At 47.5% G+C, this 18,514-nt stretch overlaps 1 protein-coding gene across 5 annotated transcripts in view; it reads left to right on the top strand.

Moving 5' to 3' along the window:
- LOC121567914 (LIM domain kinase 1-like) overlaps positions 1-18,514 on the top strand; it is a 96,605-nt gene that overhangs the window by 61,658 nt on the left and 16,433 nt on the right. The window contains exon 1 of one of the 5 annotated variants that reach the window (XM_041878301.2): positions 13,444-13,669. The exons of the other annotated variants lie outside the window; for them this stretch is intronic. Coding sequence (XP_041734235.1) covers positions 13,607-13,669 — 63 coding nt within the window. The 5' untranslated portion in view covers positions 13,444-13,606. Of the gene's footprint in view, positions 1-13,443; positions 13,670-18,514 lie in introns of those variants that run through there. 5 annotated transcript variants of the gene reach the window in all.

Raw genomic sequence — 18,514 nt, 5'->3', positions numbered from 1 at the left:
AGCTGGGAGTAGTGTTGTTTGTCTAAATGTCTCATAATTGTCTCTATGGTCTGATTAGCTTTAGTTGACTGTTGGGAAAGACACTCACTTTCAGACATTAAGACTGTAAGATTTTCAGTTTGTCACCATGGTGATTGAGCAATAGTCAGTGAACAAAAGTGTCTGATTCTGAAGTTTGGGTGGGAGTTGGTTTGTTTGTGTCTGATCAGATATGGCTGGGGTGTGTTGGGAAGGAAACTATAGTTACTGTAAGGGTTTCAGCGTGCCACCATAGAGGATGAGCAACAGTGGAAGGTAGTGGGAGTGTATGTAAAATACAGAAAGGGGGCTTAGCAGGAAGGAAGTGTAAGGTTTTAGTGAGGTGGAATTTACTTGCCATGACCTACCTGCCTTGTTTGACTGCCGCCTACAATGACTTTGTCAACGTTTTCCATCCCACACCATAGGATGGAGAGATCTTTGCATATTCACACGTATCCGCACACTACAATATGAACTTCAACCTGGTCTGACACTTGATGAGCGTCTTCAATGAGAAAGGCAACATTTATGACATTTTAGTACCTTTTCAGATTCAATATTCTTTGCTTTTTATTGGGGTTTTCCAATGATATTATACTTGTCGTGGCACATTCACATTCCTCCCAAATAGAAACCTGTTTCTAACAACTTTATTTAAATATGGAAACCACCTCCATGGATTATTTTTCCCACTACTAGGGACATTTCCCAAACATGGTGTGTTATGTGACTGTTTCTCAGTGGGTTGTCTTTGTTAGCTTCAAACAGCTACAGTTGAAGTCGGAAGTTTACATACACTTAGGTTGGAGTCATTAAACTCGTTTTTCAACCACTCCACAAATTTCTTGTTAACAAACTATAGTTTTCGCAAGTCGGTTAGGACATCTACTTTATACATGACACAAGTAATTTTTCCAACAATTGTTTACAGACAGATTATTTCACTTATAATTCACTGTATCACAATTCCAGTGGGTCAGAAGTTTACATACACTAAGTTGACTGTGCCTTTAAGCAGCTTGGAAAATTCCAGAAAAGGATGTCATGGCTTTAGAAGCTTCTGATAGGCTAGTTGACATAATTTGAGTCAATTGGAGGTGTACCTGTGGATGTATTTCAAGGCCTACCTTCAAACTCAGTGCCTCTTTGCTTGACATCATGGGAAAATCTAAAGAAATCAGCCAAAACCTCAGAAAAAACACTGTAGACCTCCACAAGTCTGGTTCATCCTTGGGAGCAATTTCCAAACGCCTGAAGGTACCACGTTCATCTGTACAAACAATAGTACGCAAGTATAAACACTATGGGACCACGCAGCCGCATACCGCTCAGGAAGGAGACGCGTTCTGTCTCCTAGAGATGAGCGTACTTTGGTGCGAAAAGTGCAAATCAATCCCAGAACAACAGCAAAGGACCTTGTGGAGATGCTGGAGGAAACAGGTACAAAAGTATCTATATCCACAGTAAAACAAGTCCTATATCGACTTAACCTGAAAGGCAGCTCAGCAAGGAAGAAGCCACTGCTCCAAAGCCACCATAAAAAAGCCAGACTACGGTTTGCAACTGCACATGGGGACAAAGATCTTACTTTTTTGAGAAATGTCCTCTGGTCTGATGAAACAAAAATATAACTTTTTGGCCATAATGACCATCATTATGTTTGGAGGAAAAAGGGGGTGCTTGCAAGCCGAAAAACACCATCCCAACCGTGAAGCGCGGGGGTGGCGCGGGGGTGGCAGCATCATGCTGTGGGGGTGCTTTGATGCAGGAGGGACTGGTGCACTTCACAAAATAGATGGCACCATGAGGAAGGAAAATAATGTGGATATATTGAAGCAACATCTCAAGACATCAGTCAGGAAGTTCAAGCTTGGTCACAAATGGGTCTTCCAAATGGACAATGACCCCAAGCATACTTCCAAAGTTGTGGCAAAATGGCTTAAGGACAACAAAGTCAAGGTATTGGAGTGGCCATCACAAAGCCCTGACCTCAATCCTATAGAAAATATGTGGGCAGAACTGAAAAAGCATGTGCGAGCAAGGTGGCCTACAAACCACCCCTCATCACTGTCAAACGCTCCCTAAAACACTTTAGCGAGGAGGCCTTCCTAATTGACCTGGCCCAGGTATCCTGGATGGATATAGATCTCATTCCGTCAGTAGAGGATGCCTGGTTGTTCCTTAAAAGTAATTTCCTCTCAATTTTAAATAAACATGCCCCATTCAAAAAATACAGAACTAAGAACCGATATAGCCCCTGGTTCTCCTCAGACTTGACTGCCCTTGACCAGCACAAAAACATCCTGTGGCGTACAGCATTAGCACTCAAATAGCCCCCGCGATATGCAACTTTTCAGGGAAGTTAGGAACCAATATACACAAGCAGTCAGGAAAGCAAAGGCTAACTTTTTTCAAACAGAAATGTGCATCCTGTAGCACTAACTCCAAAAAGTTTTGGGACACTGTAAAGTCCATGGAGAATAAGAGCACTTCCTCCCAGCTGCCCACTGCACTGAGGCTAGGAAACACTATCACCACCGATAAATCTACAATAATCGAGAATTTCAACAAGCATTTTGCTACAGCTGGCCATGCTTTCCATCTGGCTACCACTAACCCGGCCACCAACTCTGCACCCTCTGCTGCAACTTGCCCATGCCCCCCCGCTTCTCCTTCACACAAATTCAGACAGCTGATGTTTTGAAAGCGCTGCAAAATCTGGACCCCTACAAATCAGCTGGGCTAGACAATCTGGACCCTTTCTTTCTAAAACTAGCCGTCGAAATTGTCGCTACCCCTATTACTAGTCTGTTCAACCTCTCTTTCATAACGTCTGAGATCCCCAGAGATTGGAAAGCTGCCGCGGTCATCCCCCTCTTCAAAGGGGGTGACACTCTAGATCCAAATTGCTACAGACCTATATCCATCCTGCCCTGCCTTTCGAAAGTATTCGAAAGCCAAGTTAACAAACAGATCATCGACCATTTCGAATACCACCGTACCTTCTCCGCTATGCAATCCGGTTTCCGAGCTGGTCACGGGTGCACTTCAGCCACGCTCAAGGTCCTAAACGATATTATAACCGCGATTGATAATAGACAGTACTGTGCAGCCGTCTTCATCGACCTGGCCAAGGCTTTCGACTCTGTCAACCACTGCATTCTTATTGGCAGACTAAATAGCCTTGGTTTCTCAAATGACTGCCTCGCCTGGTTCACCAACTACTTCTCAGATAGAGTTCAGTGTGTCAAATCGGAGGGCCTGTTGTCTGGACCTATGGCAGTCTCTATGGGGGTGCCACAGGGTTCAATTCTTGGGCCGACACTTTTCTCTGTGTATATCAATGATGTCGCTCTTGCTGCTGGTGACTCTCAGATCCACCTCTACGCAGACGACACCATTTTGTATACATCTGGCCCTTCATTGGACACTGTGTTAACAAACCTCCAAACGAGCTTCAATGCCATACAACAATCCTTCAGTAGCCTCCAACTGCTCTTAAACACTAGTAAAACTAAATGCATGCTTTTCAATCGAACGCTGCTGGCACCCGCCCACCCGACTAGAATCACCACTCTCGACTGGTCTGACCTAGAGTATGTGGACAACTACAAATACCTAGGTGTCTGGTTAGACTGTAAACTCAACTTCCAGACTCACATAAAGAATCTCCAATCCAAAGTTAAATCTAGAATCGGCTTCCTATTTCGCAACAAAGCCTCCTTCACTCATGCTGCCAAACATGCCCTCGTAAAACTGACTATCCTACCGATCCTTGACTTTGGCGATGTCATTTACAAAATAGCCTCCAACACTCTACTCAGCAAATTGGATGTAGTCTATCACAGTGCCATCCGTTTTGTCTCCAAAGCCCCATACACTACCCACCACTGTGACCTGTACGCTCTTGTTGGCTGGTCCTCACTACATGTTCGTCGTCAAACCCACTGGCTCCAGGCCATCTATAAATCACTGCTAGGCAAATCCCCGCCTTATCTTAGCTCATTGGTCACCATAGCAGCACCCACCCGTAGTCTGCGCTCCAGCAGGTATATCTCACTGGTCATTCCCAAAGCCAACACCTCCTTTGGCCGCCATTCCTTCCAGTTCTCTGCTGCCAATGACTGGAACGAATTGCAAAAATCTCTGAAGCTGGAGACTCTTATCTCCCTCAATAACTTTAAGCATCAGTTGTCAGAGCACCTTACCGATCACTGCACCTGTACACAGCCCATCTGAAATTAGCCCACCCAACTACCTCATCCCTATATTGTTATTTATTTTGCTCTTTTGCACCCCAGTATCTCTATTTGCACATAATCTCTTGCACATCTAGCATTCCAGTGTTAATACTATTGTAATTATTCTGCACTATAGCCTATTTATTGCCTTACCTCCATAACTTGCTACATTTGCACACACTGTATATATATTTTCTGTTGTATTTCTGACTTTATGTTTTTTACCCCATATGTAACTCTGTGTTGTTTTTTATTGCACTACTTTGCTTTATCTTGGCCAGGTCGCAGTTGTAAATGAGAACCTGTTCTCAACTGGCTTACCTGGTTAAATAAAGGTGAAATAAAAAAAATAAAAAAATAAAAAACCTGACTCAGTTACACCAGCTCTGTCAGGAGGAATGGGCCAAAATTCACCCAACTTATTGTGGGAAACTTGTGGAAGGCTACCCGAAACGTTTGACCCATGTTAAACAATTTAAAGGCAATGCTACCAAATACTAATTGAGTGTATGTAAACTTCGGACCCAATGGGAATGTGATGAAAGAAATAAAAGCTGAAATAAATCATTTTCTCTACTATTATTCTGACATTTCACATTCTTAAAATAAAGTGGTGATCCTAACTGACCTAAGACAGGGATTTTTTTACTAGGATTAAATGTCAGGAATTGTGAAAACTGAGTTTAAATGTATTTGGCTAAGGTGTATGTAAACTTCCGAATTCAACTGTACATTTTAGTCCTCCACGAAGCTAAATTTTGAAGAAGGAGAACATCAAGAACATTGTCCAGCACTAGTCTCTGTCATGAGCACTCTCTCTCCCTGGTAGCAACATTAATTGCATTCAATTATCTTCCACTCTGCTCACCTCCCTCTCTCTACTCAGCCTAACTAGCTCCACCTGCCCTGCTCTGCTCTTGTTACCTGGCCAGCTGCACTGCATTTCCCACTCACCATCCTCACCTTGCCTCACTCTGTTCTAATTACTCTGCCAGCTGAACTGCATTTCCCCACTACCTCTCCCAGTATATCAAGCCCTGGTTTTCAGCCAAGCCCTGTCAGATCGTCTTCAAACCCGGACCAGTAACCTGCCTGTCTGCGCTCTGACTCCTGTTTGTGATACCGATCCTTTCTTGACTGCCTCCTTGTTCTACTGCCCCGTCTATCCCAACCTGCCTTCTGGACCTCGACTACTCTCCGATCTTCAGCCCCTCCGGTACTCGCTTTCTGCCTTCTGTCTCTCACCACGATATTTGCCCAGCCCTGATCTGTACTTCTGCCTGCCATTCATATTGCTGTTGTGTGTGTGTGTTCCCCCAGGTCTCCGACCACCAGATGAGCGTGCCCAGACGTTTCACCACCCTCAGCCCGATACGCCGCTCCATCACTGGGGAACACACACACTAAGCACTTGGACTGGACACCCCCGGACATTTGGTGACCCCCGGAGCACAGGTACCCACAGGAGGACCCTGAAAGACCCCTGACACCCCTGGGACTCCTCTTCCCGCCTGTAACCTTGAATAAAGAACTCTGAATTTGAACTTGCGCTCTTGGGTCCTCTTCTGTTCGTGACAGAACGATCTGACCATCATGGACCCAGCGCACTCCCTGACCACGATGGAGGAAGAGCCAGAGAGGACTGCCCTACAGCGACTGGAACGCTCTGAGGGAGACATAAATCGGATGGCTGGCGACATCGCTTCCCTTCTCCAGCTATTCAACCAGCAGCAACAACAGTTCCAACTGCAGCAACAACAGCTAGCCCAAGCCCTGCAACTACTCTCAAGCCCGGCTACTCCACCTGCACCCCCCTGGTCCTTTTGTTCCTGTACCACCGATACTCCTTCATCCCTCCGCTGGAGGTCCCAATGCTGCAGGCCCGGCAGTGCTGCCACCAGATCCCCACGCTCCTGAACCAAGGATTGGGAACCCGAACGCTTTTGATGGCAACCAGAAGCAAGTAAGACCATTCTTGAGCAGCTGCCGAATCCAGTTTGCACTACAGCCCAGGACTTTCTCAACAGAGGGAGCCAAGGTGGGGTATGTCATCACACATCTCACCGGTCGAGCTCGGTTGTGGGGAACGGCGGAATTCGACCGGCAAACCCCAGCCTGTGCCTCCTTCAGTGCCTTTGAGGAGGAGATGTTAAAGGTCTTTGACCTAGGCTCGCCAACAGCCGAAGCGTCACAAGCTCTGCTCACCATCCGTCAGGGCAATCGGACAGTGGCAGACTTCTCCATTGACTTTCGTACCCTGGCCAGTCAAAGCTCGTTTAACCCAGAGGCACTGGTGCAAGCCTTCCTCCATAGCCTGGCGGACTATATCAAGGACGAGCTTGTTTCCCATGACCCGCCCTCAACGCTTGATGCCGCCATTGACCTTGCCGTTCGCATTGACCGCCGTATACAGACCCGGGAGGAGGGAGAAGGGCCGTCTCAGTCAACCTGCCATCCGTACTCGGGTCGATACCGCTTCTGTCCAGCCCCTGCCTGTCAAGTCCCATAGCCAACTCAATCAGCCTGAGCCCATGGAGATTGGCCGTGCCTCTCTGACTCCCGAGGAGCGTCGGCGCCGTCTAAGCTCCAACCTTTGCCTCTACTGTGGTGGCGAGAATCACCGTGTCGCTACTTGTCCGGCAAAAGCCGCAGCTCACCAGGTGTAGGGGAGATCCGGGTGAGCTCAACAAGCCTTCAGTCTCCCTCCATCCGAAAGACCCTGCTTCATCTCCGCCTTCAGCTTTCTGACAAGACTCATACATTGGCCGCCCTTGTGGATTCCGGAGCCGAAGCAAACATCATGGACCCTGAGCTTGCACAGCAACTGGGCGTGAACCATCATCAACTGACACAACCCATTCCTGCACGAGCCCTGGATGGGCATCATCTTGGCACTGTCACTCATATCTCCGCCCCTGTGACAATCCTGCTGTCAGGAAACCACCAGGAGTCCATCCAGTTTCACCTCCTACACTCACCTGGCCAACCACTCATTCTTGGATACCCGTGGCTCCGTCAGCACAACCCCCCACATCGACTGGGAGACAGGAACAGTCCGTGAGTGGGGGAAGGAGTTGTCACCAGACCTGTTTAAGGGGGGCCACCCTGCCCGTTCACCGGGAAGGATCTAGCGCTACCTCCGACATATCCAATGTTCCGGCCTGTTACCACAGCCTGAAAGAGGTGTTCAACAAATCCAAGGCGACATCTCTACCCCCACACAGACCCTATGACTGCGCGATTGATCTCCTGCCTGGCACAGCACCTCCCAAGGGTCGTCTGTATTCACTGTCAGCCCCGGAAAGAAAGGCCATGGAGGACTACATTAATGACTCTCTTGCCTCCGGGATAATTAGACCGTCGTCTTCCCCGCAGGAGCGGGATTCTTCTTTGTCGGCAAGAAGGACGGTTCTCTTCGTCCATGCATAGATTACCGGGGTCTGAACGACATCACGGTTAAGAATCGCTACCCACTGCCCTTACTTTCGTCTGCCTTCGAACTGCTGCAGGGAGCCACTGTATTCACTAAGCTGGACCTTCGCAATGCCTACCATCTGGTGCGGATGAGGGAGGGAGACGAATGGAAGACAGCGTTCAACACACCAACCGGCCACTATGAATATCTCGTCATGCCCTTCGGCCTCACCAATGCCCCAGCAGTTTTTCAAGCCCTAGTGAATGATATCCTCAGGGACATGCTAAATACGTTCGTATTTGTGTACCTTGACGATATTTTAATATTCTCAAAGACTCTGTCAGAACACACGCACCACGTCCGGTTGGTCCTGCGCCGCCTGCTGGAGAACTCTCTTTTCGTGAAGGCAGAGAAGTGCGAGTTCCATGCCAAGACCGTTTCATTCCTGGGGTATGTGGTGACCGAGGGCAGCATTCAGATGGATCTCACGAAGGTGTCGGCTGTCACTTCCTGGCCAGTTCCTGAGTCTCGGAAGAAGTTGCAACAGTTCCTGGGCTTTGCCAACTTTTATAGGAGATTCATCAGAAACTATAGCACAGTGGCTGCACCCCTCACGGCGCTAACCAGCACTAAACAACCGTACCAATGGACATCAGCTGCTGATAAGGCCTTCAATATCCTCAAGACATGTTTCACTTCTGCTCCCATCCTCCAGATGCCAGATGCAGCAAGGCAGTTTGTGGTGGAGGTAGATGCTTCGGACGTGGGAGTGGGTGCAGTGCTTTCTCAAAGAGCAGCTGAGGATGGCAAGATGCACCCCTGTGCCTTCTACTCCCGTCGGCTAACCCCTGCCGAATGCAACTACGACATTGGGAACCGCGAGCTGTTGGCTGTCAAGCTCGCCCCTTGAAGAATGGCGGCACTGGTTAGAGGGGTCAAAGGAACCATTCGTAGTGTGGACAGACCACAAGAACCTGGAGTATATCCAAACAGCCAGGAGGCTGAACTCCCGTCAACAGCGGTGGTCTCTGTTCTTTACGCGCTTCAATTTCACGCTCTCCTACCGCCCGGGATCTCGCAACATCAAACCTGATGCTCTTTCCCGGATGTTTCAGAAGGACGAGACCACCGCCATGACAGCTCCCATTCTTCCCAGCCACTTGGTCGTAGCGGCCCTCACCTGGGAGATCGAGAAGCAGGTCATGGAGGCTCTTCGGGACCAGCCAGGTCCAAGCACCAGCGCCCCCAACCGTCTGTTTGTTCCAGCAAATCTCAGGTCACCTGTGATTCAGTGGGGGCACGAATCCCGTCTGGCCTGTCATCCCGGCATCACTCGCACCCTTCATCTGGTCCGCCAGCGGTTCTGGTGGCGGGGGATGAGACGGGATGTCCGAGAATTCATCCGAGCTTGTCCCACTTGTAACCGAAACAAGACTCCCAACCAGCCTCCTGCTGGGTTGCTGCAACCCCTACTCATACCCAAGAGGCCCTGGTCCCACGTTTCACTGGACTTTGTTACGGGCCTTCCGCCCTCTGACGGACACACAGTCATCCTTACCATTGTTGACCGCTTTAGTAAGATGACCCACTTCGTGCCCCCTTCCCAAACTACCCTCTGCTAAAGAGACCTCCCAGGTGGTCCTGGAACATGTGTTTCGTATCCATGGCCTACCCCAGGATATAGTGTCAGACCGGGGCCCGCAATTCTCAGCAACCTTTTGGAAGGAGTTCTGTCATCTCCTTGGGGCCACCGCCAGCCTATCGTCTGGATTCCACCCGCAGTCAAACGGCCAGACTGAACGCATGAACCAGGAGCTGGAGAAGGCACTGAGGTGTGTGGCTTCCCAAAATCCCCCGGGCCTGGGCTCAACACCTGCTCTGGGTGGAATATGCCCATAATTCACTCACCAGTTCCTCCACCGGGCTCTCCCCTTTCAGTGTGTCTACGGGTATCAACCTCCACTGTTTGCCAGCCAGGAGGCGGATGCCACCTGTCCGTCTGCTCTTGCGTATGCCCGCCGCTGCCGCCGCACTTGGGCCCAGGCTCGCACTGTGCTCCTGAAGTCTGGAACCAGCTACGCCGTCGGTGCCAACCGACGGAGGACCCCAGCACCTACTTACCGGGTTGGTCAGAAGGTCTGGCTGTCTGCCCGGGATCTGCCGCTGCGGGTTGTATCACGAAAGCTGGCCCCTCGCTTCATTGGTCCTTTTCCTGTGCAGAAAGTCATCAGTCCAACGGCGGTCCGACTTCAGTTGCCCGCTTCCATGCGGGTCCACCCCACCTTCCACGTCTCCAAGGTCAAGCCGGTCCATGAAAGTCCCCTGGTCCCTGCAGCTCCGGCGCCACCTCCTCCGCGCCTCGTAGATGGCGGTCCTGTCTTCACCGTCCGGCGGCTGCTCCGCTCTAGGCGAAGGGGTAGGGGTCTCCAGTACCTCGTTGATTGGGAGGGATATGGTCCAGAGGAGAGGACCTGGATCCCGGCCAGGAGGATAGTGGACCGGACCCTTATCACTGACTTCCACCGACTACATCCTGATCAGCCTGCAATCCGTAGGGGCCGTCCAAGAGGGGTTCCTAGCCGTCCGGCCCGCCCTGCTCCTGTCTCAGTGCCTGTCCTGTCTCCCGACCGTGACCCTCCAGCTCCTTCTGAGGATGAGGAGATTCACTCGACCGCTCGGAGGAGTTCTGACCCGCCGCCTGCTCCCCTCCACCCTCCCGGCATGATGTTGTTCTTGGGACTTCTGGGGCCGTCCCTTGGAGGGGGGGTCCTGTCATGAGCACTCTCTCTCCCTGGTAGCAACATTAATTGCATTCAATTATCTTCCACTCTGCTCACCTCCCTCTCTCTACTCAGCCTAACTAGCTCCACCTGCCCTGCTCTGCTCTTGTTACCTGGCCAGCTGCACTGCATTTCCCACTCACCATCCTCACCTTGCCTCACTCTGTTCTAATTACTCTGCCAGCTGAACTGCATTTCCCCACTACCTCTCCCAGTATATCAAGCCCTGGTTTTCAGCCAAGCCCTGTCAGATCGTCTTCAAACCCGGACCAGTAACCTGCCTGTCTGCGCTCTGACTCCTGTTTGTGATACCGATCCTTTCTTGACTGCCTCCTTGTTCTACTGCCCCGTCTATCCCAACCTGCCTTCTGGACCTCGACTACTCTCCGATCTTCAGCCCCTCCGGTACTCGTTTCTGCCTTCTGTCTCTCACCACGATATTTGCCCAGCCCTGATCTGTACTTCTGCCTGCCATTCATATTGCTGTTGTGTGTGTGTGTTCCCCCAGGTCTCCGACCACCAGATGAGCGTGCCCAGACGTTTCACCACCCCTCAGCCCGATACGCCGCTCCATCACTGGGGAACACACACACTAAGCACTTGGACTGGACACCCCCGGACATTTGGTGACCCCCGAGCACAGGTACCCACAGGAGGACCCTGAAAGACCCCTGACACCCCTGGGACTCCTCTTCCCGCCTGTAACCTTGAATAAAGAACTCTGAATTTGAACTTGCGCTCTTGGGTCCTCTTCTGTTCGTGACAGTCTCCTCCACCACTGATGTCTCCTGTCTTCCCTCCTGAAGACACAGGCTCTGTAGTGTAACATTTTTTACTCCTTTAAAAAAAACGTTTTGTCACTTCTTAGGCTGTCGTAGTGCAGAGAGGAAGGAAAGGATTCTATGAAAAAACATGAAGACTACCAGCGGCTTTCTGACTGCTCTATCCATTTGGTATTTTTATTTAAACTGTCTGGTTCGAGTTAGTAGGGATACTTCTTTGAATGAGTCAACCAGTTGGGTAGTAACCTTTTTACTCCATGGTAAGAATTAGGCTCTCTACCAGCCCTTTCAGATATAGACAATAACGCTTCATAACAGTCAGCCAGTCTTGCCGCCTGGTTAGTTTTAGCCTAGCTGCCTTATTAGATTTGGCTGTCTGGTTGTGACCGCCTGGTTACATGTAGGCGATGTGACTGTTCTTCAATGGACCAGTTATCTGTCCTGTCTCCTTTTGGGTGGTTGGCTGGGCTGCTCTGAAGCACTCAGGCTGCATTAGACTGAGTCTGAAATGGAGCCCTATTCCCTGTGTAGTGCACTACTTTTGACCAGGGCCCATATGTGACATTTCAGATACACCCTCAGTCGGTTGTGTGTGTTTTTGATGTGAGGTCCATCAGGCAACACTGCAGATGCCCCGGCCTTTCTCTATTAATATCTGCCGAGTCAGATGGCCCTTGGCAGCAGCTGGTATAAGAGAGAGGGGAGAGGGAGAGGGGGAGAGAGGAAGGGGGGCGAGAGATGGACAGACACAGAGAGAAAAAGTGAGTAAGGGAAAGAGAGATAGAGAGAGAGATAATAGAGTGGGTGAGGAAACAAATGAACAACAGTCATCCAGTCTGAAACCAAGATCATTATCTGTCTGTGACTCTGTGGCACCTGGACAGGATCACTGATGCTAAAGTCCCTAAATAACATGTAAACACACCACCGCCACGCCCTGGCCTGGTCTGGCTTGGCACTCCACAATGGTCACTGTGTTCAGCAAGTAATCACGTTATCATGTTATGGTGTGATGTGGTGATGCGTTGTGTTCCTCTGCTTCATGTTTCACATTTAAAGGGCAGACAATATTAACCATTACTGTGTTCTTAAAGGCACAATCTGGGATATTTACAATGGCCATTTCAATTAATTATATACATGTAACTGCTAATATAGTTCCTTTATGTTGGCAGTTACCTGTAGGTTACCCATTGATTCTTGAAGAACAAAACATGTATAACTGCCTCATGAGCTTAGTACAACTGTCTTACCCTATCATAACCCCAAATATACGGTTTTATTACCTCATTATGGTGTTGCGTTTTGGTCATCTTCCTCTTAGGTGTTTGCTGTTCCAGGTGGTTTGTACAGTAGATTGCTTTTAGGTTTTAAAACGCATGTTTGAACTATAATCTTCCAATATGTGATTTTACAGATGTAGAATCTTAATTTGATCACCCAGGAAATGTAAAACGTGTAGTGTATTTGAGGTTTAAAAAGGCTTCGGAAGTTTGTAATTTCCACTTTGAAATTTCAGACTTGATTTTCCCTTATGAAAAATGTATCAACCCCTACGATGTCCATTAATTATAATTATAATTCACATTTCCTATTGCTGCAGGATTATTTTCCCGCTGTAGCAAACTGGCTCAAATTAAGATCCTACATTTGTAGAATCAGTCTGTCATCCTCCCCACTAAAACAGTAAGACCTCTAAAACAAGCAATGTTAGATGACTTTGGCTGGCCCCCTTTTTTTATTTTACATTTCCGACAGAGGGTTAAATATGATCGCCTGTCAGCTGTGACTGAGCTAGAGGAGGTTTGGAATCGGGGGGACTAGAGAAAGGGGTATGGGGAAGAGAGAGGGAGAAATATAGAAGGGGGGTATTTTCTGAAGACATCAGAGAGGAGACACAGCCAGCAGGCGCATGGGTGGGCTGGACCAGGCAGGAAATGATGAGGTCATAGAGAGAGAGAGAGAGAGAGAGAGAGAGAGAGAGAGAGAGAGAGAGAGAGAGAGAGAGAGAGAGAGAGAGAGAGAGAGAGAGAGAGAGAGAGAGAGAGAGAGAGAGAGAGAGAGAGAGAGAGAGAGAGAGAGAGAGAGAGAGAGAGAGAGAGAGAGAGAGAGAGAGAGAGAGAGAGAGAGAGAGAGAGAGAGAGAGAGAGAGAGAGAGAGAGAGAGAGAGAAAAAAGAGCAGCCTGTGACATCGTTTCAGAGATGAGCTCAGCGGCAAAGGCGTGGGCAGCTCCTCCCTTTCTCTCTCTCTCATTTGGCCGCTGCCTCTGTGTTGTTGTGACATCGGTGTGGGCTCACCAGAATGAACTAGTCTTGCCGGGAGTAGAGTGGACTGTATAGGAAAGCAGCAGCAGCAGGGAGGCTGTCATGGTGTCAGATTTATTTTTCTGGGGATTTTGCTGTCTCAAGCTGTGGAAAAGGGACAAAAAGGTAAGATGGCGTTCCCTATGTAGACTATGATGGAGTGAAAGGGCTTGGCTAGCTTCAGCCGGTTGATTGGCAGGGAGGCAGTCGGGCTGTCTCGAGTGGCTTGTGTTGAGTGGGCAGGCCTGATTCTGCTGCGTTTGTGCTTTAGGTCTCCATCTCTCTCCCTATTGCATGTTTTAAGTAGAAATAGAATATCAGTATTGATATTTTATCATTCCCTGAAATGATCTTGTTAAGAGATACAGTATGTTCATGTTGAAATGGTTGCAATGATCTCTAAGAAACTGGGTCCATTTTCCTTTTCATTTAAAAAAATGTTTTGTTTCATGAAATAGAAATGAGTCGGGGCAGGCACATGGTCTATATTTAGAGTAGGTCCTGCCCTAGATAAAGCATCATTTGAGCCCCAGCTACAGTAGGCTAGGCTTGTTAAAGATTGATAGTAATGCTGAGATGACTGCAGCCCTGCACTGTACATATGCACAGTATAAACACACACGCAACATTTACATTTACATTTTAGTCATTTAGCAGACGCTATTATCCATAGCAACTTACAGTTACCACACACACGTGTACACACACACACACCGTATAGACAGTACAGTGGTTTCTCTGTGCCTCTACCGGATGTCCACCTATCAGATGTAACTCAAAGCTTCATTGACTGACCATGAGGCATCATGCTGATTCCATTAACAGCAGTGCTAAAGCAGCTGTGGCTCATCATGATGCTATTGATGCTACAGCATGGCCTTAACATGCTGTTGGCTAAGTGGTAGACAGGGGTTTTCCAGTGAACAGGCATGAATTCTAGCCCTGTTTGCGGTTGCTGGGTGCTGTTTCTGCCACTTGGTCTGGTCTAATCATATTTGCCCCGTTTATTCATTCTAAATGAGTCGGAGTCAGAAACCAAAAAGGGTTCTACCTGGAACCTAAAAGGGTTCTCCTATGGGGACAGCCGAAGAACACTTTTGTAACCCTTTTTTCTGAGAGTGTGTGGATAGGATAGAGGTGATGTCCTCTTCCTACTCAAGATCCAGGCCATGCTCCACTTCTCTTCTCTCCACAGTTTAGGTTTTGGTTTGGAAATTGAAAAGACATATTTCATTGCTTGATGAATTCATTTAAATGCAGGTTTCTATATTATAGACGTTCTATCCATCTGTTGTATGGAGATTTGACTGATCCTGATCCCCAAGCACCTCAGCATGCATGACCCAAATGACTTTGGAATTTGGAATCCCCCATGAAGCGTTTTTGGAATTTGACCTAGAATTCACTCTCATGGGGGTAACACGAGTATCTGTTACCTGCTGAATGTGCTGCTGATGTAATAAATTCCTGATGTCAACATCAGCTTGTCTAAAATGAAAAGTACTCGTTTTCTGTCATAGTTCTTGTGTGAATTCTTGATGGTGGTTTATTGGTTTTATGTGTACTTGGCAGTCTCAGAAGGCCTCAAAAACAGAAAAGGTTGGCAAGCCCTGGGCTAAACTATTGCAACAGTTCCATTTAACCTCAATAGGTCACTGGAATAGCTAATCATCTCCAGGTCTCCCATAATGTGGTTAGTTACACCAACCGGATCCCCTCTGTGCCAGCTCTGTATCACATCATGGTGCTGTGTGTTAGGATTAGGTCACTGTTATAGATTCATCCTGCCTGAGGATGGGTTAGTGAAGTCATGGCGGTGTGTGTTAATATCAGTTTAACCGACAACGTGTGCGCGTGCGTGTGTGTGACTGTGTGCGTGCGTGTGTAGTGTTTATATTGGGCTAACTGATGTAAGGAGTCATACCCTATGTTGCTAGTGTTTATAGTCCCCATGACTCTCCTCACATGATCCATATTACTATATCGGCAAGGCCCTCCACAGGCCCACAATGCATCAGTATAACTGGAAGTCAATAAAGGAAACAAAAGTAAACAACCGGCTAAAGTTCCAATATCCACCACACTAGTAAGCAATGTAGTGGGAAATGGGCAAGCATTCTAAGTGGTATGCTAGTATGGATATTAGAATATACTGTAGCATTGGCTCCAATTCACGTAGTTTACATGGTTGGACTAAACTTTTTAGAATTAATCCTAAAAAAAATGAAAGTGATGCAATAGTTTTGTGAACTGAAACTGGCATAAGCTCAATATGGAGACTCCCTAACTTCCCTAACAACCCCCCCTCATCTGTTGTTTACACTAGAGAACCTGAGAGTGTCATTGTGACATCAGAGGGTCATAAATACCTCTGAATGGTCCAACAGGGGCCATACACATTCCACAGGTTGTCTGATAACACACCCACCACTAAACGGATTAGCCTCCCAATTTATCATAATAACGTTTGGGTCGACAAACACTTAAAGTTGAAACTTTAATGACACATTTAAGTACTGAAATGACAGCTTCTCAATGGCTGTCTCATCATAATATCACCAGGGGTATTTCCTCATTCTTGTGTAACAGAACTCACAGTTTATTACACTAGTGCGAACTCATTTGCATTATCACTTGTGCTTTGAGAGAGGCCTCAAGGAAATACTATTTACATTTACATTTTAGTCATTTAGCAGACGCTCTTATCCAGAGCGACTTACAGGACCAATTAGGGTTAAGTGCCTTGCTCAAGGGCACATCGACAGATTTTTCACCTAGTCAGTTCAGGGATTAGAACCAGCGACCTTTCAGTTACTGGCACAACGCTCTTAACCACTAAGCTACCTGCCGCCCCAATGATTTGATTTGCAATGATTTGATTTACAGTGTAGGAAGAGGAACAAGAGAGATGAGTTATTGGACAAAGCTAATTTAAAGATTTGCCTGGTTGTATATATGAGTAGTTTCAGGCAAGTTCCTGCTTTCTATTTCCAGATGAGTTGCATTTCTCATCACAAGTCCCCAGCTGGTGCAGTGTTCATTATAGGATCATGATTAATATGTGACTGACTCCCTCCAGCTCACCATGGTAACAGCCCCACACACTGTTTCCAGATGCTTCTCCATGGCGACCTGACCCAGTTCTTCCTGGGTACTGTCCATCCCCCTCACTCTTCCCAAAGGAAATGTGCTGATGATTTGGATTGTTGTCACAGAGGTCTTGTGTGTGCCACATGACCCAGCCACATTGAGAGAGAGAGAGAGAGAGAGAGAGAGAGAGAGAGAGAGAGAGAGAGAGAGAGAGAGAGAGAGAGAGAGAGAGAGAGAGAGAGAGAGAGAGAGAGAGAGAGAGAGAGAGAGAGAGAGAGAGAGAGAGAGAGAGAGAGAGAGAGAGAGAGAGAGAGAGAGAGAGCTGTGGGTAGTTACAGTATGTTCATTTGTAAATTGAAATTTTTAACCAACTTTTTGGGCAGATTTCTCATGCTACATAGTTTCAATCTGAGTAATTGTGAATGAACTAACTAAATTATCAGTGAGAGAAAGGTAATAGAACTTTCCACCTATGAGAGACATACAGGGTTATTGTTAGCTTCTCTATCTTTTCTTTCTCTCTCTCTCCCTTTTCCTCTCTCGCTCTCTCTCGCTCTCTCTCTTTCTGCTCTGTCCCTCAGGCTTTTGAAGTAGGAGTATTTTCTTTGTGCGTGTGCAGCAGCTGTCAGTTGTCAGATGTGGTTGGAGAGAAGTGTGTGTGTGGGGTGGAGTGTGTAGGAAAGAGGGGGGCGGGGGTCGACAAATGGCAGCAGCCACAGTGTCAGAGTGTAGGCGTCACACTGTCTCTTCCTCTACGTCCAGCTGTCCTTCCTCTCCTCCCCTCGGGGGCTCACACCTGAGACTGGCCACTGCCTGCCACACACACACACACACACACACACCCATGCACATATGCACGCACACACACACACACAGAAAAATCTACAGTGTTAAATCAACACTGACAGTGTTACATTTAACACTGGTCCAGGGTCTATACAGGTCCACACATTTCAGTGTTAAATTAACACACTGCTTAGTGTAAAGCCTTATTTGCATATTACCCAGAGTGCCTTTCAAGTGAATTGTAGCGTTAACACCCATGACTGTATTTGTTAATGACAAAGACATGGTTGTTGATTTCATCCATTTTCAGTCAAGTGGCCTTCACCAAGTGAGATCCTAACTGAATATGTTATCATAAAAAATGTATTATTTAACACAATACAACAATTATATAATAAGGCCTTATTTTGAAGGCCTAGTTTTACCCTATGCAGAGAGTGGCCTAAAACTCATGGTTTTCAGGCCTGCAAGTCACATTATGATGGCTTGCAAAGTGATGTGTAGTTCCTTTTGGAATCCAACCAGAGTGGGGATATCCAACATTTGACATTTTTATTCAGCCGCAACCTGCATTCAGAATGACTGCCGGGTTGGGAAGAATAAGATATGAGACTACCTAAACCATCTAAACTAGAACAACCATTTCAATAACTGGTGCAATAAAGTAACAGATTGGATTAGTTTAGAAAAATGTATGTTCATTATATTTGAGTCGCATAAGATTAATTAATCAATCAATGTACATGCAAAAACATAGATATTGAAACAAACAATTCTGCAATAGAGCATGCTGGGAAATATTCTCATGATGGGTGTGGTTTTGGTTTAACACTGGTTATTAGCACCAACACTGGGGTTCACTTACAGAGTTAATTTAACACCTGAATCACCACTAGAAATGCTACACTGAAAAATCAACACTAGGTAACACTGGCCAATTTGCTGTACAGGCACACACACACACACACACACACACACACACACACACACACACACACACACACACACACTCACTGACTCACTCACTCACTCACTCACTCACTCACACACACGCTTACATGCATATTCTACTATTTGACTTTACTCTATAGAAGA

Source organism: Coregonus clupeaformis, chromosome 6 (assembly GCF_020615455.1).
Source record: "Coregonus clupeaformis isolate EN_2021a chromosome 6, ASM2061545v1, whole genome shotgun sequence".
Lineage (NCBI taxonomy): Eukaryota > Metazoa > Chordata > Actinopteri > Salmoniformes > Salmonidae > Coregonus > Coregonus clupeaformis.
This window is presented reverse-complemented; position numbering and strand designations above follow the sequence as displayed.